The 23,846-nt window shown below is 77.1% G+C and overlaps 1 protein-coding gene across 8 annotated transcripts; it reads right to left on the bottom strand.

The window, feature by feature from the left end:
• Positions 1 to 744: 744 nt before the first annotated feature.
• MVP (major vault protein) lies at positions 745 to 23,790 on the bottom strand. Of its 8 annotated transcripts, none has more exons than XM_089778993.1 (17): positions 23,655 to 23,790; positions 21,608 to 21,734; positions 21,304 to 21,499; positions 20,562 to 20,685; positions 19,895 to 20,026; positions 18,979 to 19,073; positions 18,593 to 18,829; positions 12,125 to 12,250; positions 9,904 to 10,062; positions 9,550 to 9,788; positions 8,737 to 8,934; positions 8,425 to 8,563; positions 5,809 to 6,020; positions 5,065 to 5,181; positions 4,800 to 4,926; positions 1,819 to 2,007; positions 745 to 908 (listed from the first exon to the last, which is right to left on the bottom strand). In XM_089778993.1, exons 2-17 carry the CDS (start codon positions 21,727 to 21,729, stop codon positions 780 to 782), a joined length of 2,541 nt encoding a protein of 846 aa, XP_089635119.1. In that variant the 5' UTR covers positions 21,730 to 21,734; positions 23,655 to 23,790; the 3' UTR covers positions 745 to 779. The 8 variants fall into 8 exon arrangements, with proteins under 8 accessions (XP_089635119.1, XP_089635118.1, XP_089635121.1 ...); XM_089778992.1 differs by having other exon boundaries at positions 23,525 to 23,676; XM_089778995.1 differs by lacking the exon at positions 23,655 to 23,790 and adding an exon at positions 23,429 to 23,449.
• Positions 23,791 to 23,846: the final 56 nt, after the last annotated feature.

The following is a 23,846-nucleotide window of genomic DNA, read 5'->3' as shown; positions in this document are numbered from 1 at the left end:
CTGGGCCATTGGACAGAAGCGAGGGGCAGGGCTGGGCCATGGGACAGAAGCGAGGGGCAGGGCTGGGCCACGGGGCAGGAGCGAGGGGCAGGGCTGGGCCACGGGGCAGGAGCGAGGGGCAGGGCTGGGGCTGGGGCTGGGCCATTGGACAGAAGCGAGGGGCAGGGCTGGGCCATGGGACAGAAGCGAGGGGCAGGGCTGGGCCACGGGGCAGGAGCGAGGGGCAGGGCTGGGGCTGGGCCATGGGACAGAAGCGAGGGGCAGAGCTTGGGGGCGGGGCCGGGCCGCGGGGCAGGAGCGAGGGGCATGGCCCGGCCGTGGGGCACGGGCCAGGCTCTAACAGCCCCCAGGGCCGGGGCGAGGGAGGGGCCTGCGAGCAGGGGTCCCTCACTGGCGGCGAGGAACACGGGCTGCTCCCCGATGTAGCGGTAGGCTGCCCCGATCTTCGCCGTGTCGTCGTCGGGATACTGGAACCAGGGCAGCCCTGGCCGTGGGGCTGCGATGCCGAGGGCAGAGAGGGCGCTGGGGGCTCTGGCTCGGCCCGGCCGGAGCTCTGCCCCTGCCCCCAGGCTGGTGCTGTTGGGGGGCAGGGGGCTGGCTGCCAGGGGGGTCACCAGGACACAGAGCAGGAGCCAGGCCTGAGCCACCTGCCCCATAACTGCTAGTGGGGTGGGGCTGCCTGGCCACGCCCCTTGCAGTGTGACATCACAATGCCCCGGGTGCTACCTGCCAATGAGCACGGCCTTGCCCAGTCACTTGGCTGCTGCCTTTATTGCAGACTAAGGCCCAGCCCCCTGGCCCCGGGGCAGCAGGCCCAGCAGCCCCCCTGCCGTGGAGAAGAGGTTGATGGGGGAGCAGCCGTCCGTGATGAGGGTCGACTGGAGGCCCAGGCTCTGCAGCAGCTTCACCTGGGGGGTGAGAGGGGAGAGTAAGCAGGACCCCTCCCCCTTGGGTCTCACCCCATAGCCCAAACTCAGACCACTGCAGCCCACTGGCCCCAAAGCCAGGCCCCTCCTTCTCAGGCCCCGCCCCTGGATACTCCCACGGGACCCCCAAGCCAAGCCCCTCCTTCTCAGGCCCCGCCCCTGGATACTCCCACGGGACCCCCAAGCCAAGCCCCTCCTTCTCAGGCCAGGCCCCTGGATACTCCCACAGGACTCCCAAGCCAGGCCCCGCCCCTGCATACTCCCACGGGACCCCCAAGCCAGGCCCCGCCCCTGGATACTCCCACAGGACCCCCAAGCCAAGCCCCTCCTTCTCAGGCCAGGCCCCGCCCCGGATACTCCCACGGGACCCCCAAGCCAGGCCCCTCCTTCTCAGGCCCCGCCCCTGCATACTCCCACGGGACCCCCAAGCCAGGCCCCGCCCCTGGATACTCCCACAGGACCCCCAAGCCAAGCCCCTCCTTCTCAGGCCCCGCCCCTGGATACTCCCACGGGACCCCCAAGCCAAGCCCCTCCTTCTCAGGCCCCGCCCCTGGATACTCCCACGGGACCCCCAAGCCAAGCCCCTCCTTCTCAGGCCCCACCCCGGATACTCCCACGGGACCCCCAAGCCAGGCCCCTCCTTCTCAGGCCCCGCCCCTGGATACTCCCACGGGACCCCCAAGCCAGGCCCCGCCCCTGGATACTCCCACGGGACCCCCAAGCCAGGCCCCGCCCCTGGATACTCCCACAGGACCCCCAAGCCAAGCCCCTCCTTCTCAGGCCAGGCCCCGCCCCGGATACTCCCACGGGACCCCCAAGCCAGGCCCCTCCTTCTCAGGCCCCGCCCCTGGATACTCCCACGGGACCCCCAAGCCAGGCCCCTCCAACTCACCTGCAGCTCCGGCCCGGCCAGTGCCATGTCGCGCAGGGTATCGGGTCCAATGGCGGCCGCCATCTGCTGGAACTTCTTCACCTCCACCTCAGCCAGCAGCTGCGCCCGCGCCGCCTCCTGCTCGCCCTGCGCCCGGGCGAAGCGCAGCTCCTGCTCCTGCGCCCGCGCCAGCCGGCTCAGCTCCCACTCCTGCACCAGGCAGCGGGGCGGGTCAGCCTCCTGCCAGGCCCCGCCCGCTCCCACTGGGCCCCGCCCGTTCCAGCAGGCCCCCCCCACAGCCCCGCCCGCTCCCACTGGGCCCCCCCACAGCCCCGCCCGCTCCCACTGGGCCCCGCCCGCTCCCACTGGGCCCCGCCCGCAGCCCCGCCCGCTCCCACTGGGCCCCGCCCACTCCCACTGGGCCCCCCCCACAGCCCCGCCCGCTCCCACTGGGCCCCGCCCGCTCCCACTGGGCCCCCCCCACAGCCCCGCCCGCTCCCACTGGGCCCCGCCCGCTCCCACTGGGCCCCGCCCGCTCCAGCAGGCCCCCCCCCACAGCCCCGCCCGCTCCCACTGGCCCCCCCCACAGGCCCGCCCACTCCAGCAGAGCCCCCCACAGCCCCGCCCGCTCCAGTAGAGCCCCCCCCCCCCACAGGCCTGCCCGCTCCCACTGGGCCCCCCACAGCCCCGCCCGCTCCAGTAGAGCCCCCCCCCCACAGGCCTGCCCGCTCCCACTGGGCCCCCCCCACAGCCCCGCCCGCTCCCACTGGGCCCCCCCACAGCCCCGTCCGCTCCAGTAGAGCCCCCCCACAGGCCTGCCCGCTCCCACTGGGCCCCCCCCACTGCCCCGCCCGCTCCAGTAGAGCCCCCCCCCACAGCCCCGTCTGCTCCAGTAGAGCCCCCCCACAGGCCTGCCCGCTCCCACTGGGCCCCCCCTACAGCCCCGCCCGCTCCAGCAGGGCCCCCCCCACAGGCCTGCCCACTCCCACTGGGCCCCCCCTACAGCCCCGCCCGCTCCAGCAGGGCCCCCCCCCACAGCCCCGCCCGCTCCAGTAGAGCCCCCCCACAGGCCTGCCCACTCCACTGGGCCCCCCCCACAGCCCCGCCCGCTCCAGTAGAGCCCCCCCCCCAGGCCTGCCCGCTCCCACTGGGCCCCCCCTACTGCCCCGTCCGCTCCAGTAGAGCCCCCCCACAGGCCTGCCCGCTCCCACTGGGCCCCCCCTACAGCCCCGCCCGCTCCAGCAGGGCCCCCCCCCACAGCCCCGTCCGCTCCAGTAGAGCCCCCCCACAGGCCTGCCCGCTCCCACTGGGCCCCCCCTACTGCCCCGCCCGCTCCAGTAGAGCCCCCCCCCACAGCCCCGTCCGCTCCAGTAGAGCCCCCCCTACAGCCCCGCCCGCTCCAGCAGGGCCCCCCCCCATAGCCCCGTCCGCTCCAGTAGAGCCCCCCCCCACAGGCCTGCCCACTCCCACTGGGCCCCCCCTACAGCCCCGCCCGCTCCAGTAGAGCCCCCCCCACAGGCCTGCCCGCTCCCACTGGGCCCCCCCTACTGCCCCGCCCGCTCCAGTAGAGCCCCCACCCACAGGCCTGCCCGCTCCCACTGGGCCCCCCCCACAGCCCCGCCCGCTCCCACTGGGCCCCCCCACAGCCCCGTCCGCTCCAGTAGAGCCCCCCCACAGGCCTGCCCGCTCCCACTGGGCCCCCCCTACAGCCCCGCCCGCTCCAGCAGGGCCCCCCCCCACAGCCCCGCCCGCTCCAGTAGAGCCCCCCCCCACAGGCCTGCCCACTCCCACTGGGCCCCCCCCACAGCCCCGCCCGCTCCAGTAGAGCCCCCCCCCACAGGCCTGCCCGCTCCCACTGGGCCCCCCCCTACTGCCCCGTCCGCTCCAGTAGAGCCCCCCCACAGGCCTGCCCGCTCCCACTGGGCCCCCCCTACAGCCCCGCCCGCTCCAGCAGGGCCCCCCCCCACAGCCCCGTCCGCTCCAGTAGAGCCCCCCCACAGGCCTGCCCGCTCCCACTGGGCCCCCCCTACTGCCCCGCCCGCTCCAGTAGAGCCCCCCCACAGCCCCGTCCGCTCCAGTAGAGCCCCCCCTACAGCCCCGCCCGCTCCAGCAGGGCCCCCCCCCATAGCCCCGTCCGCTCCAGTAGAGCCCCCCCCCACAGGCCTGCCCACTCCCACTGGGCCCCCCCTACAGCCCCGCCCGCTCCAGTAGAGCCCCCCCACAGGCCTGCCCGCTCCCACTGGGCCCCCCCCACAGGCCTGCCCGCTCCCACTGGGCCCCCCCTACTGCCCCGCCCGCTCCAGTAGAGCCCCCACCCACAGGCCTGCCCGCTCCCACTGGGCCCCCCCCACAGCCCCGCCCGCTCCCACTGGGCCCCCCACAGCCCCGTCCGCTCCAGTAGAGCCCCCCCCACAGGCCTGCCCGCTCCCACTGGGCCCCCCCTACTGCCCCGCCCGCTCCAGTAGAGCCCCCCCCCACAGCCCCGTCCGCTCCAGTAGAGCCCCCCCCACAGGCCTGCCCGCTCCCACTGGGCCCCCCCTACAGCCCCGCCCGCTCCAGCAGGGCCCCCCCCCACAGCCCCGTCCGCTCCAGTAGAGCCCCCCCCCACAGGCCTGCCCGCTCCCACTGGGCCCCCCCTACAGCCCCGCCCGCTCCAGCAGGGCCCCCCCCCACAGCCCCGCCCGCTCCAGTAGAGCCCCCCCCCCACAGGCCTGCCCGCTCCCACTGGGCCCCCCCTACAGCCCCGCCCGCTCCAGCAGGGCCCCCCCCCACAGCCCCGTCCGCTCCAGTAGAGCCCCCCCCCACAGGCCTGCCCGCTCCCACTGGGCCCCCCCTACAGCCCCGCCCGCTCCAGCAGGGCCCCCCCCCACAGCCCCGCCCGCTCCAGTAGAGCCCCCCCACAGGCCTGCCCGCTCCCACTGGGCCCCCCCTACAGCCCCGCCCGCTCCAGTAGAGCCCCCCCACAGCCCCGCCCGCTCCAGCAGGGCCCCCCCGCCGCTCACCGTCTCAATGGCAGCCGCGTCCGCCTTCTGCTTGGCCTGTTCCACAGCCGCCTGCCCCGCAATCTGAGCAGCCTCTGCCTTGGCCTGAGCCTCGGCCCGCGCTGCCCCCGCGCTCTCCACGGCCGTGCTGGGGGGTCAGTGGGGTCACAGGGCGCACCGATGCACCCGCTGCCCCCCGCCCCTTCCATCCTGCCCATCGACCCCCCAGAACTTCAGCCCCGCCCCAGCCCCGCAGCACGGACCTGCCACCCGTTTCTGCCCCAACCTCAAAGCCTCCAGCTCCAGCAGCTCCTTCCGGGCCCGCTCAGCCTCTGCCTGGTCCAGGATCTTCTGCCGCTCCAGCCGGCCCCTGGCCTCCTGCTCCAGCCTCTCTGCCTCGTGTCTGGGGGCACAGGAGAGGCACTGCTGAGTAGGGACCATGGTGTGGGGGGCGCAGCGGGGTGGGACGTCCACTCATGTGGCCCTGGCTCCACTACTGCCCGGCGGGGTGGTCCCTGGGCTGTGGCCCAGCAACGCCTCCCCGGCCAGGGGAAGGGGCAGGCTGAGCGTGGGGAAGCAGACTAACCAGTGTAGGGGGGTTCAGGGGCCCATGACCCCTCCCCCAAGGGAACTGGGGCTGTCGGCCGGTCCTCCTGCGCCTGCATCAAACCTACGCTGGGCAGGAGGGCCGGGGGGCCGAGGGGCAGGGGGCTGAGGGGCAGGAGGGCTGGGGGGCAGGAGGGCCAGGGGGCCGGGGGGGCAGGAGGGCCGCGGGGGCAGGAGGGCAGGAGCGCCGGGGGGCAGGAGGGCCGCGGGGGGCAGGAGGGCCGCGGGGGCAGGAGGGCCGCGGGGGCAGGAGGGCAGGAGGGCCGCGGGGGCAGGAGGGGAGGAGGGCCGCGGGGGCAGGAGGGCAGGAGGGGGGGCGGGGGGCCGAGGGGCAGGAGGGCCGGGGGGCGCAGGGCCGGGGGGGCAGGAGGGCAGGAGGGCCGGGGGGGCGGGAGGGCCGGGGGGCGCAGGGCCGGGGCCGTACCTGGCAGCCGCCTCCTGCGAGTTGGTGGTGATCTCGATGGCGAGCTGCACGCTGCGCTGCAGGGCGTCGCGGGTGCGCTGGTCCACGGGCTCCACGCTCTGGATGTCCACGCTGCTGACCACCAGCCCGTTCTGCGGGAAGCGGAGGCAGCCCCGCACCTGCAGCGTCGCGTCGAAGCCGAAGACGGCCGAGCAGATGATGCGGTTCGAGTTCTGGGGGGAGGGAGGGGTGGGGTGGGGCCTGCCCGCGGCTCGCCCTGCCCATTGCTGCCCCCCCAGGACGGGTCCAGGGCCCGCGAGGGGACCGGAAGCTCAGAGGCCAGGCTGGGGCCGCGTTCGGTGAGAGGATAAGGGGGCTGGGGAGCCAGGAAGGTGCATGGGGGGAGCACTAGGGGGTCAGTGGGAGCTTGCCTGGCAGCCAGGAAGGTATCTGGGAGTACCGGGGGCCGGGAGGGCGTGTGTGCATGTGAGGGCTAGGGGCCCCCGGGGGGGTGTCTGTGTGTGTGGGGGGGCACTAGGGGCTGCCGGGGGGGCGTGTATGTGGGGGGGACGCTAGGGGCTGCCGGGGGGTGTCTGTGTGTGTGGGGGGGGCACTAGGGGCTGCGGGGGGGGCGTGTATGTGGGGGGGCACTAGGGGCTGCCGGGGGGTGTCTGTGTGTGTGGGGGGGGCGCTGGGGGCTGCCGGGGGGTGTCTGTGTGTGTGGGGGGCGTTGGGGGCGCTAGGGGCTGCCGGGGGGGTGTCTGTGTGTGTGGGGGGGGCACTAGTGGCTGCCGGGGGGTGTCTGTGTGTGTGTGGGGGGGCGCTGGGGGCGCTAGGGGCTGCCGGGGGCATCTGTGTGTGCATGTGAGGGCTAGGGGCTGCCGGGGGGGCGTGTATGTGGGGGGGGCGCTAGGGGCTGCCGGGGGGCGTCTGTGTGTGCATGTGAGGGCTAGGGGCTGCCGGGGGGGCGTGTATGTGGGGGGGGGCGCTAGGGGCTGCTGGGGGGCGTCTGTGTGTATGTGTGGGGGGGCGCTAGGGGCTGCTGGGGGGCGTCTGTGTGTGTATGTGTGGGGGGGCGCACTAGGGGCTGCCGGGGGGGGTCTGTGTGTATGTGGGGGGGGGTGCTAGGGGGTGCTGGGGGGCGTCTGTGTGTATGTGTGGGGGGGCGCGCTAGGGGCTGCCGGGGGGCGTCTGTGTGTATGTGTGGGGGGGCGCTAGGGGCTGCCGGGGGACGTCTGCGTGTATGTGTGGGGGGCGCGCTAGGGGCTGCCGGGGGGGGGGTCTGCGTGTATGTGGGGGGGGCGCTAGGGGCTGCTGGGGGGCGTCTGTGTGTATGTGTGGGGGGCGCGCTAGGGGCTGCCGGGGGCGTCTGTGTGTATGTGTGGGGGCGCGCTAGGGGCTGCCGGGGGGGGGGGGGGGCGTCTGTGTGTATGTGTGGGGGGGCGCTAGGGGCTGCCGGGGGGCGTCTGCGTGTATGTGTGGGGGGCGCGCTAGGGGCTGCCGGGGGGCGTCTGCGTGTATGTGTGGGGGGCGCGCTAGGGGCTGCCGGGGGGGTCTGCGTGTGTGTGGGGGGGGCGCGCTAGGGGCTGGGGGGGGTCTGCGTGTATGTGTGGGGGGGCGCTAGGGGCTGCCGGGGGTCTGTGTGTATGTGGGGGGCGCGCTAGGGGCTGCCGGGGGGGCGTGTATGTGGGGGGGGCGCTAGGGGCTGCCGGGGGGCGTCTGTGTGTGCATGTGAGGGCTAGGGGCTGCCGGGGGGGCGTGTATGTGGGGGGGGCGCTAGGGGCTGCCGGGGGGCGTCTGCGTGTATGTGGGGGGGGGCGCTAGGGGCTGCCGGGGGGCGTCTGCGTGTATGTGGGGGGGGGCGCTAGGGGCTGCCGGGGGCGTCTGCGTGTATGTGTGGGGGCGCGCTAGGGGCTGCCGGGGGGTCTGTGTGTGTGTGTGGGGGGGCGCGCTAGGGGCTGCCGGGGCGGTCTGTGTGTGTGGGGGGGGCGCGCTAGGGGCTGCCGGGGGGGGGTCTGTGTGTGTATGTGGGGGGGGCACTAGGGGCTGCCGGGGGGGGGTCTGTGTGTATGTGGGGGGGGCGCTAGGGGCTGCCGGGGGGGGGTCTGTGTGTATGTGGGGGGGGCGCTAGGGGCTGCCGGGGGGGGTCTGTGTGTGGGGGGGGGCGCGCTAGGGGCTGCCGGGGGGGGGGTCTGTGTGTGTGGGGGGGGCGCTAGGGGCTGCCGGGGGGGGGTCTGTGTGTATGTGGGGGGGGGCGCTAGGGGCTGCCGGGGGGGGTCTGTGTGTATGTGGGGGGGCGCTAGGGGCTGCCGGGGGGGGTCTGTGTGTGGGGGGGGGCGCGCTAGGGGCTGCCGGGGGGGGGTCTGTGTGTGTGGGGGGGGCGCGCTAGGGGCTGCCGGGGGGGGTCTGTGTGTATGTGGGGGGGGGTGCTAGGGGCTGCCGGGGGGGGTCTGTGTGTGTGTGGGGGGGGGCGCGCTAGGGGCTGCCGGGGGGGGGGGTCTGTGTGTGTGGGGGGGGCGCGCTAGGGGCTGCCGGGGGGGGGGGGTCTGTGTGTATATGGGGGGGGCGCTAGGGGCTGCCGGGGGTCTGTGTGTGGAGGGGGGCTAGGGGCTGGGGGGGCCAGGAGGGGGCCCGTACCTTGTGGAAGTCATCGAAGCTGACGGAGGCCACGGCCCCGCGGATGCGGGAGGCCAGCGCTTTGCAAGTGTCACCCACGAAATCGGGGACGCTGAAGAGCCGAGAGTACGTGGGGGGGTCGGCGGGCACCTCGAAGTGCCTGGGGGGGACAGGGCGCTTAGGGAAGGCGGGGCCAGCCTTAGCCCCTCCCGCCCAATTCCTGCTGGGCTGTTAACTGGCCAGGCCAGCCCAGAGCGGCAGGCTGGGGGCAGGGGGCGCCTGGGACCTGCTGCTGCCCCACAGGCACCCCCAGAGCCCCGGCCGTGGCCTCACCAGTTGTAGGCCAGCTGCAGCTGCAGGCGGGCGTGGTCGGCCGTCTCGATGGTGACGATGTCGGTGCAGAAGTCGGGGCCGAGGAGCAGGCAGAGGGAGCGCCGGGCGTGGGGTCTCTTGGGCCGGCCCCCCGACAGGCTCAGCACCGTGAACTGCTCGTCCGGGCCCAGCAGAACCAGCTCCGGGCCCAGCACCACCCTGGGGCGCACGACAGGGTCCCTCTGCAGCCCTGCCTCCTGCCTCCTGCCCCTGCTGCCCCGGCCCCCCGCTCCGGCCGGCCCCTCCCTCCCCGCGACCCCCCGGCTCCGGCCGGGCCCCTCCCCCGGCTCCAGCCGGCCCCTCCCTCCCCGCGACCCCCCAGCTCCAGCGGGGCCCCTCCCCCGGGCTCCGGCCGGGCCCCCCCTCCCCGCGACCCCCCAGCTCCAGCGGGGCCCCTCCCCCGGGCTCCAGCGGGGCCCCTCCCTCCCCGTGACCCCCCAGCTCCAGCGGGGCCCCTCCCCCGGGCTCCGGCCGGCCCCTCCCTCCCCGCGACCCCCCGGCTCCGGCCGGGCCCCTCCCTCCCCGCAACCCCCCGGCTCCGGCGGGGCCCCTCCCTCCCCGCGACCCCCAGCTCCAGCGGGGCCCCTCCCCCGGGCTCCGGCCGGGCCCCTCCCTCCCCGCGACCCCCCGGCTCCGGCCGGGCCCCTCCCTCCCTGTGACCCCCCAGCTCCAGCCCCTCTCTCCCCGCAACCCCCCCCCAGCTCCAGCCCGGCCCCTCCCTCCCCCCCCCATGACCAACGCCCAGTTCCAGCCCGGCCCCTCACCCCCACTCACCTGGCCTTGCGCTCCCGATAGTCATAAACCTGCACAGCTGCGTTGTGGGGCACCCGGTAACTCACCACCCGCGTCTTGTCCCGGGGGGGGCCCTGCCCTTGCTGGGGGGGAGCCCCAGAGCGGTCGGCCACAGGGTCCCGGCCTGAGGTCAGCAGGGCCTCCACATCGGGGGGCAGCTCCTTCTCCCAGAGCTCCTCGTCTTGTGTCAGCATGTAGGTGTGACCGATCACCGCCCGCACCTGGCGAGAGGGGCCGTCGGCGGGGGGCGGGGCCGTGGGGGGGGGCCGTGGGGGGGCGCGGCGGGGGGCGGGGCCGTGGGGGGGGCGGCGGGGGGCGGGGCCGTGGCCCACTCACCTTGCCTGTCTTGATGTCCCTGGCGTAGATGCCCTCGTTCTCGGCCAGGGGGATGGCGCGGCGCCGCTCCAGCACCTGCACCTCTGAGGGCGGCACGTACTCCAGGGGCCCCCGGATCAGCCAGCGGTCGCCCGGCTTCCGCGCCACCTCGCTGCCCTCCTGGGAGCCAAGGGCAGGGATGCTGGCGCCCGCGTTCCCGCCCCCCGGGCCTGCCCGCACCGCCCCCCTCAGCCCTGCCCCCGCTCCCGCCCCCAGCCCTGCCCACGCCGCCCCCCTCAGCCCTGCCCCCGCTCCCGCCCCCCTCAGCCCTGCCCGCGCTGCCCCCCTCAGCCCTGCCCCCGCTCCTGCCCCCCCCGGGCCTGCCCGCGCCGCCCCCCTCAGCCCTGCCCCCGCTCCCGCCCCCCTCAGCCCTGCCCGCGCTGCCCCCCTCAGCCCTGCCCCCGCTCCTGCCCCCGGGCCTGCCCGCACCGCCCCCCTCAGCCCTGCCCCCGCTCCCGCCCCCCTCAGGCCTGCCCCCGCTCCCGCCCCCGGCCCTGCCCGCGCCGCCCCCCTCAGCCCTGCCCCCGCTCCCGCCCCCCTCAGCCCTGCCCGCGCTGCCCCCCTCAGCCCTGCCCCCGCTCCCGCCCCCCTCAGCCCTGCCCCCGCTCCCGCCCCCGGCCCTGCCCGCGCCGCCCCCCTCAGCCCTGCCCCCGCTCCCGCCCCCCTCAGCCCTGCCCCCGCTCCCGCCCCCCTCAGCCCTGCCCCCGCTCCTGCCCCCGGGCCTGCCCGCGCCGCCCCCCTCAGCCCTGCCCCCGCTCCCGCCCCCCTCAGCCCTGCCCGCGCCGCCCCCCTCAGCCCTGCCCCCGCTCCCGCCCCTGCCCGCGCCGCCCCCCTCAGCCCTGCCCCCGCTCCCACCCCCGGCCCTGCCCGCGCCGCCCCCCTCAGCCCTGCCCCCGTTCCCGCCCCCGGCCCTGCCCGCGCCGCCCCCTCAGCCCTGCCCCCGCTCCCGCCCCCCTCAGCCCTGCCCGCGCTGCCCCCCTCAGCCCTGCCCCCGCTCCCGCCCCCGGGCCTGCCCGCGCCGCCCCCCTCAGCCCTGCCCCCGCTCCCGCCCCCGGCCCTGCCCGCACCGCCCCCCTCAGCCCTGCCCCCGCTCCCGCCCCCGGCCCTGCCCGCGCCGCCCCCCTCAGCCCTGCCCCCACTCCCGCCCCCGGCCCTGCCCGCGCCGCCCCCCTCAGCCCTGCCCCCACTCCCCGCCCCCCTCAGCCCTGCCCACGCCGCCCCCCTCAGCCCTGCCCCCGCTCCCGCCCCTGCCCGCGCCGCCCCCCTCAGCCCTGCCCCCGCTCCCACCCCCGGCCCTGCCCGCGCCGCCCCCCTCAGCCCTGCCCCCGCTCCCGCCCCCCTCAGCCCTGCCCGCGCTGCCCCCCTCAGCCCTGCCCCCGCTCCCGCCCCTGCCCGCGCCGCCCCCCTCAGCCCTGCCCCCGCTCCCACCCCCGGCCCTGCCCGCGCCGCCCCCCTCAGCCCTGCCCCCGTTCCCGCCCCCCGGCCCTGCCCGCGCCGCCCCCCTCAGCCGTGCCCCCTTTCCCGTCCCCTGGCCCTGCCCGCGCCGCCCCCCCCCTCAGCCCTGCCCCTGCTCCCGCCCTCCGACCCCTGCCCATGCCGCCCCCCTCAGCCCTGCCCCCGCTCCCGCCCCCAGGCCTGCCCGCGCCGCCCCCCTCAGCCCTGCCCCCGTTCCCGCCCCCGGCCCTGCCCGCGCCGCCCCCCTCAGCCCTGCCCCCTTTCCCGTCCCCTGGCCCTGCCCGCGCCGCCCCCCTCAGCCCTGCCCCCGTTCCCGCCCCCGGCCCTGCCCGCGCCGCCCCCTCAGCCCTGCCCCCGCTCCCGCCCTCCGACCCCTGCCCGCGCCGCCCCCTCAGCCCTGCCCCCGCTCCCATCCCCCGGCCCTGCCCGCGCCGCCCCCCTCAGCCCTGCCCCCTTTCCCGTCCCCTGGCCCTGCCCGCGCCGCCCCCTCAGCCCTGCCCCCGCTCCCGCCCTCCGACCCCTGCCCGCGCCGCCCCCCTCAGCCCTGCCCCTGCTCCCGCCCTCCTTAGCCCTGCCCCCGTTGCCGCCCCCCTCAGCCCTGCCCCCGCTCCCGCCCCCCTCAGCCCTGCCCCTGCTCCCGCCCTCCGACCCCTGCCCGCGCGGCCCCCCTCAGCCCTGCCCCCGTTCCCGTCCTGCCCCACACCTCAACCCCACTCCTGCCCCACACCTCATCGGAGTCATCCAGCTTCCTCAGTGCACGCAGCAGCAGCCCCTCCTCCTCCGAGAGGATGTAGACGTCCTGGATCCCCTCCTTCAGCACCTCCCCTGGCTGCAGGAAGAAGGACTGCTCCCCCTGGGAGCGAGGGTGAGGGGCTGCCGCGGGGCCTGGGCTTTGCTCGCCGAGCCTGGCAGCTGCCCCCTGGCGCTCGCTGTGTGGGGGGCCCGGCCCCTGCCCAGCGGCGAGAGGGGGACTCGGTCGCCTACTGCTCCTCTGCCCTGGGCCACTGCCCCGCCCATCCAGAGGTGCCGCTCTATGCGGATCAATACGGTAGCACAGGGCAGGAGGCAGCCGCTACCGTAATCCCCAGGGTACAGGCGGCCCAAGAAAAAGGGGAGGCAGCTCAGGGTCCCACCCGCCTGTCAGTTCAAGGGCCGCGGGCCGAGGCTGCTTCTCGCTGGCTGGCCGGCCCGGCACTCACCCCGCCGGGGGGCGGGGCAAAGCGTGAAGGGAGCGAGCCAGGAGCCGCGGCCGGCCGCCTACGCCGACTTCCAGGGGCCCCGCCGGCCCCCAGCAAAGGCTCCTCCTCCTCGCCAGCCTGCCCCGCAGGGGACGGGGGCCCCACAGCGCCTCCCAGGGACTCACCGACAGCCCTCGCTAGGGCCCCGACCGTCCCCCCGCTGCTCGCTGGCTTCAAGGTCCCGCTCCGGGGGCGCCCCAGCCAAGAGGAGCCCCCGACCGTCCCCCCGCTGCTCGCTGGCTTCAAGGTCCCGCTCCGGGGGCGCCCCAGCCAAGAGGAGCCCCCGCCTGCTCCCCCCGCTGCTCGCTGGCTTCAAGGTCCCGCTCCGGGGGCGCCCCAGCCAAGAGGAGCCCCCGCCTGCTCCCCCCGCTGCTCGCTGGCTTCAAGGTCCCGCTCCGGGGGCGCCCCAGCCAAAAAGAGCCCCCGCCTGCTCCCCCCGCTGCTCGCTGGCTTCAAGGTCCCGCTCCGGGGGCGCCCCAGCCAAGAGGAGCCCCCGACCGTCCCCCCGCTGCTCTCTGGCTTCAAGGTCCCGCTCCGGGGGGGCCCCAGCCAAGAGGAGCCCCCGCCTGCTCCCCCCGCTGCTCGCTGGCTTCAAGGTCCCGCTCCGGGGGGGCCCCAGCCAAGAGGAGCCCCCGCCTGCTCCCCCCGCTGCTCTCTGGCTTCAAGGTCCCGCTCCGGGGGCGCCCCAGCCAAGAGGAGCCCCCGCCTGCTCCCCCCGCTGCTCGCTGGCTTCAAGGTCCCGCTCCGGGGGGGCCCCAGCCAAGAGGAGCCCCCGCCTGCTCCCCCCGCTGCTCGCTGGCTTCAAGGTCCCGCTCCGGGGGGGCCCCAGCCAAGAGGAGCCCCCGCCTGCTCCCCCCGCTGCTCGCTGGCTTCAAGGTCCCGCTCCGGGGGCGCCCCAGCCAAGAGGAGCCCCCGCCTGCTCCCCCCGCTGCTCGCTGGCTTCAAGGTCCCGCTCCGGGGGCGCCCCAGCCAAGAGGAGCCCCCGCCTGCTCCCCCCGCTGCTCGCTGGCTTCAAGGTCCCGCTCCGGGGGCGCCCCAGCCAAGAGGAGCCCCCGCCTGCTCCCCCCGCTGCTCGCTGGCTTCAAGGTCCCGCTCCGGGGGCGCCCCAGCCAAGAGGAGCCCCCGACCGTCCCCCCGCTGCTCGCTGGCTTCAAGGTCCCGCTCCGGGGGCGCCCCAGCCAAGAGGAGCCCCCGACCGTCCCCCCGCTGCTCTCTGGCTTCAAGGTCCCGCTCCGGGGGCGCCCCAGCCAAGAGGAGCCCCCGACCGTCCCCCCGCTGCTCGCTGGCTTCAAGGTCCCGCTCCGGGGGCGCCCCAGCCAAGAGGAGCCCCCGACCGTCCCCCCGCTGCTCGCTGGCTTCAAGGTCCCGCTCCGGGGGCGCCCCAGCCAAGAGGAGCCCCCGCCTGCTCCCCCCGCTGCTCTCTGGCTTCAAGGTCCCGCTCCGGGGGCGCCCCAGCCAAGAGGAGCCCCCGCCTGCTCCCCCCGCTGCTCTCTGGCTTCAAGGTCCCGCTCCGGGGGGGCCCCAGCCAAGAGGAGCCCCCGCCTGCTCCCCCCGCTGCTCTCTGGCTTCAAGGTCCCGCTCCGGGGGCGCCCCAGCCAAGAAGAGCCCCCGCCTGCTCCCCCCGCTGCTCGCTGGCTTCAAGGTCCCGCTCCGGGGGGGCCCCAGCCAAGAGGAGCCCCCGCCTGCTCCCCCCGCTGCTCGCTGGCTTCAAGGTCCCGCTCCGGGGGCGCCCCAGCCAAGAGGAGCCCCCGACCGTCCCCCCGCTGCTCTCTGGCTTCAAGGTCCCGCTCCGGGGGCGCCCCAGCCAAGAGGAGCCCCCGACCGTCCCCCCGCTGCTCGCTGGCTTCAAGGTCCCGCTCCGGGGGCGCCCCAGCCAAGAGGAGCCCCCGACCGTCCCCCCGCTGCTCGCTGGCTTCAAGGTCCCGCTCCGGGGGCGCCCCAGCCAAGAGGAGCCCCCGCCTGCTCCCCCCGCTGCTCTCTGGCTTCAAGGTCCCGCTCCGGGGGCGCCCCAGCCAAGAGGAGCCCCCGCCTGCTCCCCCCGCTGCTCTCTGGCTTCAAGGTCCCGCTCCGGGGCGCCCCAGCCAAGAGGAGCCCCCGCCTGCTCCCCCCGCTGCTCTCTGGCTTCAAGGTCCCGCTCCGGGGGGGCCCCAGCCAAGAGGAGCCCCCGCCTGCTCCCCCCGCTGCTCGCTGGCTTCAAGGTCCCGCTCCGGGGGCGCCCCAGCCAAGAGGAGCCCCCCGCCTGCTCCCCCCGCTGCTCTCTGGCTTCAAGGTCCCGCTCCGGGGGGGCCCCAGCCAAGAGGAGCCCCCGCCTGCTCCCCCCGCTGCTCGCTGGCTTCAAGGTCCCGCTCCGGGGGGGCCCCAGCCAAGAGGAGCCCCCGCCTGCTCCCCCCGCTGCTCTCTGGCTTCAAGGTCCCGCTCCGGGGGCGCCCCAGCCAAGAGGAGCCCCCGCCTGCTCCCCCCGCTGCTCTCTGGCTTCAAGGTCCCGCTCCGGGGGGGCCCCAGCCAAGAGGAGCCCCCGCCTGCTCCCCCCGCTGCTCTCTGGCTTCAAGGTCCCGCTCCGGGGGCGCCCCAGCCAAGAAGAGCCCCCGCCTGCTCCCCCGCTGCTCTCTGGCTTCAAGGTCCCGCTCCGGGGGCGCCCCAGCCAAGAGGAGCCCCCGCCTGCTCCCCCCGCTGCTCGCTGGCTTCAAGGTCCCGCTCCGGGGGGGCCCCAGCCAAGAGGAGCCCCCGCCTGCTCCCCCCGCTGCTCTCTGGCTTCAAGGTCCCGCTCCGGGGGGGCCCCAGCCAAGAGGAGCCCCCGCCTGCTCCCCCCGCTGCTCGCTGGCTTCAAGGTCCCGCTCTGGGGGCGCCCCAGCCAAGAGGAGCCCCCGCCTGCCCCCCCCGCTGCTCGCTGGCTTCAAGGTCCCGCTCCGGGGGCGCCCCAGCCAAGAGGAGCCCCCCGCCTGCTCCCCCCGCTGCTCGCTGGCTTCAAGGTCCCGCTCTGGGGGCGCCCCAGCCAAGAGGAGCCCCCGCCTGCTCCCCCCGCTGCTCGCTGGCTTCAAGGTCCCGCTCCGGGGGCGCCCCAGCCAAGAGGAGCCCCCGACCGTCCCCCCGCTGCTCTCTGGCTTCAAGGTCCCGCTCCGGGGGGGCCCCAGCCAAGAGGAGCCCCCGCCTGCTCCCCCCGCTGCTCGCTGGCTTCAAGGTCCCGCTCCGGGGGCGCCCCAGCCAAGAGGAGCCCCCGCCTGCTCCCCCCGCTGCTCTCTGGCTTCAAGGTCCCGCTCCGGGGGGCCCCAGCCAAGAGGAGCCCCCGCCTGCTCCCCCCGCTGCTCGCTGGCTTCAAGGTCCCGCTCCGGGGGCGCCCCAGCCAAGAGGAGCCCCCGCCTGCTCCCCCCGCTGCTCTCTGGCTTCAAGGTCCCGCTCCGGGGGCGCCCCAGCCAAGAGGAGCCCCCGCCTGCCCCCCGCTGCTCGCTGGCTTCAAGGTCCCGCTCCGGGGGGGCCCCAGCCAAGAGGAGCCCCCGCCTGCTCCCCCCGCTGCTCGCTGGCTTCAAGGTCCCGCTCCGGGGGCGCCCCAGCCAAGAGGAGCCCCCGCCTGCCCCCCGCTGCTCGCTGGCTTCAAGGTCCCGCTCCGGGGGCGCCCCAGCCAAGAGGAGCCCCCGCCTGCTCCCCCCGCTGCTCGCTGGCTTCAAGGTCCCGCTCCGGGGGCGCCCCAGCCAAGAGGAGCCCCCGCCTGCTCCCCCCGCTGCTCGCTGGCTTCAAGGTCCCGCTCCGGGGGCGCCCCAGCCAAGAGGAGCCCCCGCCTGCTCCCCCCGCTGCTCGCTGGCTTCAAGGTCCCGCTCCGGGGGCGCCCCAGCCAAGAGGAGCCCCCGCCTGCTCCCCCCGCTGCTCGCTGGCTTCAAGGTCCCGCTCCGGGGGCGCCCCAGCCAAGAGGAGCCCCCGCCTGCTCCCCCTGCTGCTCGCTGGCTTCAAGGTCCCGCTCCGGGGGCGCCCCAGCCAAGAGGAGCCCCCGCCTGCTCCCCCCGCTGCTCGCTGGCTTCAAGGTCCCGCTCCGGGGGCGCCCCAGCCAAGAGGAGCCCCCGACCGTCCCCCCGCTGCTCGCTGGCTTCAAGGTCCCGCTCCGGGGGCGCCCCAGCCAAGAGGAGCCCCCGCCTGCTCCCCCCGCTGCTCGCTGGCTTCAAGGTCCCGCTCCGGGGGGGCCCCAGCCAAGAGGAGCCCCCGCCTGCTCCCCCCGCTGCTCGCTGGCTTCAAGGTCCCGCTCCGGGGGGGCCCCAGCCAAGAGGAGCCCCCGCCTGCTCCCCCCGCTGCTCTCTGGCTTCAAGGTCCCGCTCCGGGGGCGCCCCAGCCAAGAGGAGCCCCCGCCTGCTCCCCCCGCTGCTCGCTGGCTTCAAGGTCCCGCTCCGGGGGCGCCCCAGCCAAGAGGAGCCCCCGACCGTCCCCCCGCTGCTCGCTGGCTTCAAGGTCCCGCTCCGGGGGGGCCCCAGCCAAGAGGAGCCCCCGCCTGCTCCCCCCGCTGCTCGCTGGCTTCAAGGTCCCGCTCCGGGGGCGCCCCAGCCAAGAGGAGCCCCCGCCTGCTCCCCCCGCTGCTCTCTGGCTTCAAGGTCCCGCTCCGGGGCGCCCCAGCCAAGAGGAGCCCCCGCCTGCTCCCCCCGCTGCTCGCTGGCTTCAAGGTCCCGCTCCGGGGGGGCCCCAGCCAAGAGGAGCCCCCGCCTGCTCCCCCCGCTGCTCGCTGGCTTCAAGGTCCCGCTCCGGGGGCGCCCCAGCCAAGAGGAGCCCCCGCCTGCTCCCCCCGCTGCTCGCTGGCTTCAAGGTCCCGCTCCGGGGCGCCCCAGCCAAGAGGAGCCCCCGCCTGCTCCCCCCGCTGCTCGCTGGCTTCAAGGTCCCGCTCCGGGGGGGCCCCAGCCAAGAGGAGCCCCCGCCTGCTCCCCCCGCTGCTCGCTGGCTTCAAGGTCCCGCTCCGGGGGGGCCCCAGCCAAGAGGAGCCCCCGACCGTCCCCCCGCTGCTCGCTGGCTTCAAGGTCCCGCTCCGGGGGCGCCCCAGCCAAGAGGAGCCCCCGCCTGCTCCCCCCGCTGCTCGCTGGCTTCAAGGTCCCGCTCCGGGGGCGCCCCAGCCAAGAGGAGCCCCCGCCTGCTCCCCCCGCTGCTCGCTGGCTTCAAGGTCCCGCTCCGGGGGCGCCCCAGCCAAGAGGAGCCCCCGCCTGCTCCCCCCGCTGCTCGCTGGCTTCAAGGTCCCGCTCTGGGGGCGCCCCAGCCAAGAGGAGCCCCCGACCGTCCCCCCGCTGCTCGCTGGCTTCAAGGTCCCGCTCCGGGGGGGCCCCAGCCAAGAGGAGCCCCCGACCGTCCCCCCGCTGCTCGCTGGCTTCAAGGTCCCGCTCCGGGGGGGCCCCAGCCAAGAGGAGCCCCCGCCTGCTCCCCCCGCTGCTCGCTGGCTTCAAGGTCCCGCTCCGGGGGCGCCCCAGCCAAGAGGAGCCCCCGCCTGCTCCCCCCGCTGCTCGCTGGCTTCAAGGTCCCGCTCCGGGGGGGCCCCAGCCAAGAGGAGCCCCCGCCTGCCCCCCCACTGCTCGCTGGCTTCAAGGTCCCGCTCCGGGGCGCCCCAGCCAAGAGGAGCCCCCGCCTGCTCCCCCCGCTGCTCGCTGGCTTCAAGGTCCCGCTCCGGGGGCGCCCCAGCCAAGAGGAGCCCCCGACCGTCCCCCCGCTGCTCGCTGGCTTCAAGGTCCCGCTCCGGGGGGGCCCCAGCCAAGAGGAGCCCCCGCCTGCTCCCCCCGCTGCTCTCTGGCTTCAAGGTCCCGCTCCGGGGGGGCCCCAGCCAAGAGGAGCCCCCGACCGTCCCCCCGCTGCTCGCTGGCTTCAAGGTCCCGCTCTGGGGGCGCCCCAGCCAAGAGGAGCCCCCGCCTGCTCCCCCCGCTGCTCGCTGGCTTCAAGGTCCCGCTCCGGGGGCGCCCCAGCCAAGAGGAGCCCCCGCCTGCCCCCCCGGCCGCACCACGCACCTTGATGACTTTCTCCTGGCCCAGCTGGGGCTTGCCGTCGGGCCCCACGGGGTCGCAGACCACGCAGTACTGCCGGCTGCCCAGCGTGGTGATCTCCACCACGCCCACCACCTCCTCCGACACCTCGGGGATGTAGGCCTCGCTCTGCGCCAGCGTCACCAGCCACTCCTCGCCCGTGCGCCGCACCCGCTCCCGCCCGTCCCGGAAGGTCTTGATGGCGCGGAGATGCAGCGCCCGCTGCGGGAAAGGGCCCCGGCCATCAGCACGAGCTCCTGCTCCCCCATCTCGCCCTGTCCCCAGAGATCCCCCAACTTCCCGCCCCCACCTGTTCTGCCCATGCCCAGAGGCACCCCTGCAATACCAGCCCCGCCCCGCCCCCCACTCACCTTCTCCGTCAGCACAAACGCATCCACAACGTCAAGCACCTCCTCAAAGACGCCGGGCAGGTAGGCCCCCACCCGCTTCACCAGCCACTCCTCACCTGGGGGGGGAAGACGGGCTGCAGCTGGGGGGCACCAGCAGGGCTGGGGGGGGCAGGCCTGGGCCGGCAGACAGGGCTGGGGGGGGGCAGGCCTGGGCCGGCAGGCAGGGCTGGGGGCACCGGCAGGGCCGGGGGGGAGGTTCGGGCCGGCCGGCGGGCAGGGCCCGGGGGGGGGGGGAGGTTCAGGCCGGCCAGCGAGCAGGGCCCGGGGGGGGGGGGGGGGGGAGGTTCAGGCCGGCCGGCGGGCAGGGCCCGGGTGGGGGGGGGGGGAGGTTCAGGCTGGCCGGCGGGCAGGGCCCGGGGGGGGGGGGGGGAGGTTCAGGCCGGCGGGCAGGGCCCGGGTGGGGGGGGGGGGGAGGTTCAGGCTGGCCGGCGGGCAGGGCCCGGGGGGGGGGGGGGGGGGGGGGGTTCAGGCCGGCCAGCGAGCAGGGCCCGGGCGGGGGGGGGGGTTCGGGCCGGCCGGCGGGCAGGGCCCGGGCGGGGGGGGGGGGGAGGTTCGGGCCAGCGAGCAGGGCCCGGGCGGGGGGGGGGGAGGTTCGGACCGGCGGGCAGGGCCCGGGCGGGGGGGGGGAGGTTCGGGCCGGCGGGCAGGGCCCGGGCGGGGGGGGTTCGGGCCGGCCGGCGGGCAGGGCCCGGGCGGGGGGGGTGGGGGTTCGGGCCGGCCGGCGGGCAGGGCCCGGGCGGGGGGGGGGGGAGGTTCGGGCCGGCCGGCGGGCAGGGCCCGGGCGGGGGGGGGGGGGAGGTTCGGGCCGGCCGGCGGGCAGGGCCCGGGCGGGGGGGGTGGGGGTTCGGGCCGGCAGCGAGGGCGGCGCAGCGGGTACCTGTGACCCGCCGGACGCCCTCGCGGTCCGTACACTCCTTGCGGGCCCGCAGCCGGATGGCCTGGTTGTGCCGGATGACGGTGGCCTGGATGGTCTCCAGCACCTGCACCTCGGTGCGCGGGATGTAGGTGCCTGTGGGCGGCTGGCATCAGCTACGGGGGCCCCGCCCAGTGGCCTCAGCCAGGCCTGGCCCCGGCCCCGCCCACCTGGCCCCGGCCCCGCCCACTCACCTGGTCCCGGCCCCGCCCGCCCACCTGGCCCCCGGCCCCGCCCGCTCCCCCCACCCCCCCCCCCCACTCCCCCAACTCACCTGGGCCCGGCCCCCCCACTCACCTGGCCCCAGGCCCACCCCCCCGCCCCGCTCCCCCCACTCACCTGGGCCCGGCCCCCCCACTCACCTGGCCCCGGCCCCCCTGCCCCGCCCACTCACCTGGCCCCAGCCGCACCCCCCCGCCCCACTCCCCCCACTCACCTGGCCCCAGCCGCACCCCCCCGCCCCACTCCCCCCACTCACCTGGCCCCAGCCGCACCCCCCCGCCCCACTCCCCCCACTCACCTGGCCCCAGGCCCACCCCCCCGCCCCACTCCCCCCACTCACCTGGCCCCAGCCCCCCTGCCCCGCTCCCCCCACTCACCTGGGCCCGGCCCCCCTGCCCCGCCCACTCACCTGGCCCCTCAAAGAGGAATTCGTCCCCGGCCACGTACTTCTCCCCCTGCTCGTCCTCCCAGTCCAGCAGGGCCTGGAGGCGCAGGGCCGTGTTGGGCAGGACCACCTGCAGCGGCGTGATGCCCTGGGCAAGAGGTGGTCAGGGTAGCACCAGGCAGGGGGCGGGGCTACCTGCTGGAGCTCCTCCCCAGGGCAAGAGGGGAAGGGGGGGGTCCGGGCAGGGGGTGGGGCTACCTGCTGGAGCTCCTTCCCTGGGCAGAGAGGAAAGGGGGGGGCCGGGCAGGGGGCGGGGCTACCTGCTGGAGCTCCTCCCCAGGGCAGAGGGGAAAGGGGGGGCCAGGCAGGGGGCGGGGCTACCTGCTGGAGCTCCTCCCCAGGGCAAGAGGGGAAAGGGGGGTCCGGGCAGGGGGTGGGGCTACCTGCTGGAGCTCCCTGCTGGAGCTCCTCCCCCGGGCAGAGGGGAAAGGGGGGGGCCGGGCAGGGGGCGGGGCTACCTGCTGGAGCTCCTCCCCAGGGCAGAGGGGAAAGGGGGGGGCCGGGCAGGGGGCGGGGCTACCTGCTGGAGCTCCTCCCCCGGGCAGAGGGGAAAGGGGGGGGCCAGGCAGGGGGCGGGGCTACCTGCTGGAGCTCCTCCCCCGGGCAGAGGGGAAAGGGGGGGGCCAGGCAGGGGGCGGGGCTACCTGCTGGAGCTCCTCCCCCGGGCAGAGGGGAAAGGGGGGGGCCAGGCAGGGGGCGGGGCTACCTGCTGGAGCTCCTCCCCCGGGTAGAGGGGGAAGGGGGGCTGGTTGAGCCGGATCTCAAGGTCTGCGTGGCGCAGCAGTGCTTGTCCGGAGCCGTCGCGCTGCACCTCGCCGCCCGGCGCCCGCACAACAGGGTTCACCACCACGCAGTAGTGCCGGGGCGGCACCGTCACCATCCTGGCGGGGGGGAAGACGATCCTGCGGGCGGGGGAGGGCCCTGTGTCAGGGGGGCTGGCCCTCCCATGACCGCTGCCACCCTCCGTAACACGTCCCTGTGCCCAGCACCCGCCTCCCCTCCAGCCACACCTCTCGTTGTCCTGGCGGATGTAGGTCTGCGGCCCCACCTCCACACGCGTCACGTTGGAGTTCTGGTCCAGAACGTGGATGTAGTGGTGCGGGGGGATGCGGATGATGGACTCCTCGGCCATGGCAGCTGTGGGGCACCGTGCGCGGGGGGTCAGCAGCCTCCCCTGCCTGCTGGGACCCCGGCCCCAACCCAGGACCCCCAGGGTAGCGACCCCCGGGCCCAGGGCAGAGACCGAGGGGCCAGAGACCTGCCGCGGTGCTGCCTGTGGGAACTCCCCCGCCCCCCCGCCGCCCGCCCTCCCCTGCCCACTCACCCGAACCCTCGCTGCCTCCCCTCCCCCGCACCCACGCCGCCACCGCCCAAACCAGCACCGTCCCCCACTCACCCGAACCCTCGCTGCCTCCCCTCCCCTGCACCCACGCCGCCACCGCCCAAACCAGCACCGTCCCCCGCTCACCCGAACCCTCGCTGCCTCCCCTCCCCCGCACCGACGCCGCCACCGCCCAAACCAGCACCGCCCCCCGCTCACCCGAACCCTCGCTGCCTCCCCTCCCCCGCACCGACGCCACCACCGCCCAAACCACAGCCCCCCACCGCCCCCTGCCCACACGAACCCGCACTGCCTCCCACCCCCGCCAGCACAGCCCATACCCACACGAACCCGCACTGCCTCCCACCCCCGCCAGCACAGCCCCCCTGCCCACACGAACCCGCACTGCCTCCCACCCCCGCCAGCACAGCCCATACCCACACGAACCCGCACTGCCTCCCACCCCCGCCAGCACAGCCCCCCTGCCCACACGAACCCGCACTGCCTCCCACCCCCGCCAGCACAGCCCATACCCACACTGTACGATTCACCCCCTGGAGAATTCACCCTCTGGCCAGACCCGCCCAATTTACACCATCTACTCCCAGAGCAAACAAGGCAACTGGTTTGTCCACTTTCCCAGAGTGCTCTGTGCCAGGGCCGCACCTTCGCCCGGGGCCCTGCCGCTCCAACCCCCACCCCGGGCCCCTGCACCAGCCCCGCCCCCCGGGCCCCTGCACCAGCACTGCCCCCCCGCCCTGAGCCCCTGCACCAGCACAGATACCCCAGGAGAGGGCAGACAAGTATCGGCCGGGGCCCAATTCCCACGCCCGGGGGGGGGGGGCAGACGGTACCGGGGGGGGGCAGACGGTACCGGCCGGGGCCCAGGTCCCACGCCCGGGGGGGGGGGGCAGACGGTACCGGGGGGGGGGCAGACGGTACCGGCCGGGGCCCAGGTCCCACGCCCGGGGGGGGGGCAGACGGTACCGGCCGGGGCCCAGGTCCCACGCCCGGGGGGGGGGGCAGACGGTACCGGCCGGGGCCCAGGTCCCACGCCCGGGGGGGGGGGCACAGACGGTACCGGCCGGGGCCCAGGTCCCACGCCCGGGGGGGGCGGCAGACGGTACCGGCCGGGGCCCAGGTCCCACGCCCGGGGGGGGGGGGGCAGACGGTACCGGCCGGGGCCCAGGTCCCACGCCCGGGGGGGGGGGGGCAGACGGTACCGGCCGGGGCCCAGGTCCCACGCCCGGGGGGGGGGGGGGCAGACGGTACCGGCCGGGGCCCAGGTCCCACGCCCGGGGGGGGGGGGGGCAGACGGTACCGGCCGGGGCCCAGGTCCCACGCCCGGGGGGGGGGGGCAGACGGTACCGGCCGGGGCCCAGGTCCCACGCCCGGGGGGGGGGGGGGGGGGGCAGGGGGGGGGGGGGGGGGGGGGGCCCGGGGGGGGGGGGGCAGACGGTACCGGCCGGGGCCCAGGTCCCACGCCCGGGGGGCGGGGGGCAGACGGTACCGGCTGGGGCCCAGGTCCCACGCCCGGGGGGGGGGGGGCAGACGGTACCGGCCGGGGCCCAGGTCCCACGCCCGGGGGGGGGGGGGCAGACGGTACCGGCTGGGGCCCAGCTGCTTCCGGCCAGGAGGCCCGGTCCCGCCCGCTTAAAGGACGAGCCGCCCGGGGCGGGCCGGGAGCCGAGGGAGGGGCAGGCGGGTTGTGCTGCCCGCTAGGAACTTGGCCGTGCCTCAGTTTCCCAGGCGCTCCCGTTCACACTGGCCGCCGCCCTTTGGAACCGGAGCTGGGGGGCGTGGCCGGGGGCGGGGCTTGAGCAGGCTGCCCAGTGACTCTGGCTGGGGGGGCTGGGCCTGGCTCTGGCCCCTTCCCCCCAGCTGGGCTGCCCTGGCTGGAGAAAAGGGGGCGGGGCTAAGGGGCGTGG

Source organism: Pelodiscus sinensis, chromosome 5, assembly GCF_052426305.1.
Source record: "Pelodiscus sinensis isolate ZL-2025 chromosome 5, ASM5242630v1, whole genome shotgun sequence".
Taxonomy (NCBI): Eukaryota; Metazoa; Chordata; order Testudines; family Trionychidae; genus Pelodiscus; species Pelodiscus sinensis.
This window is presented reverse-complemented; position numbering and strand designations above follow the sequence as displayed.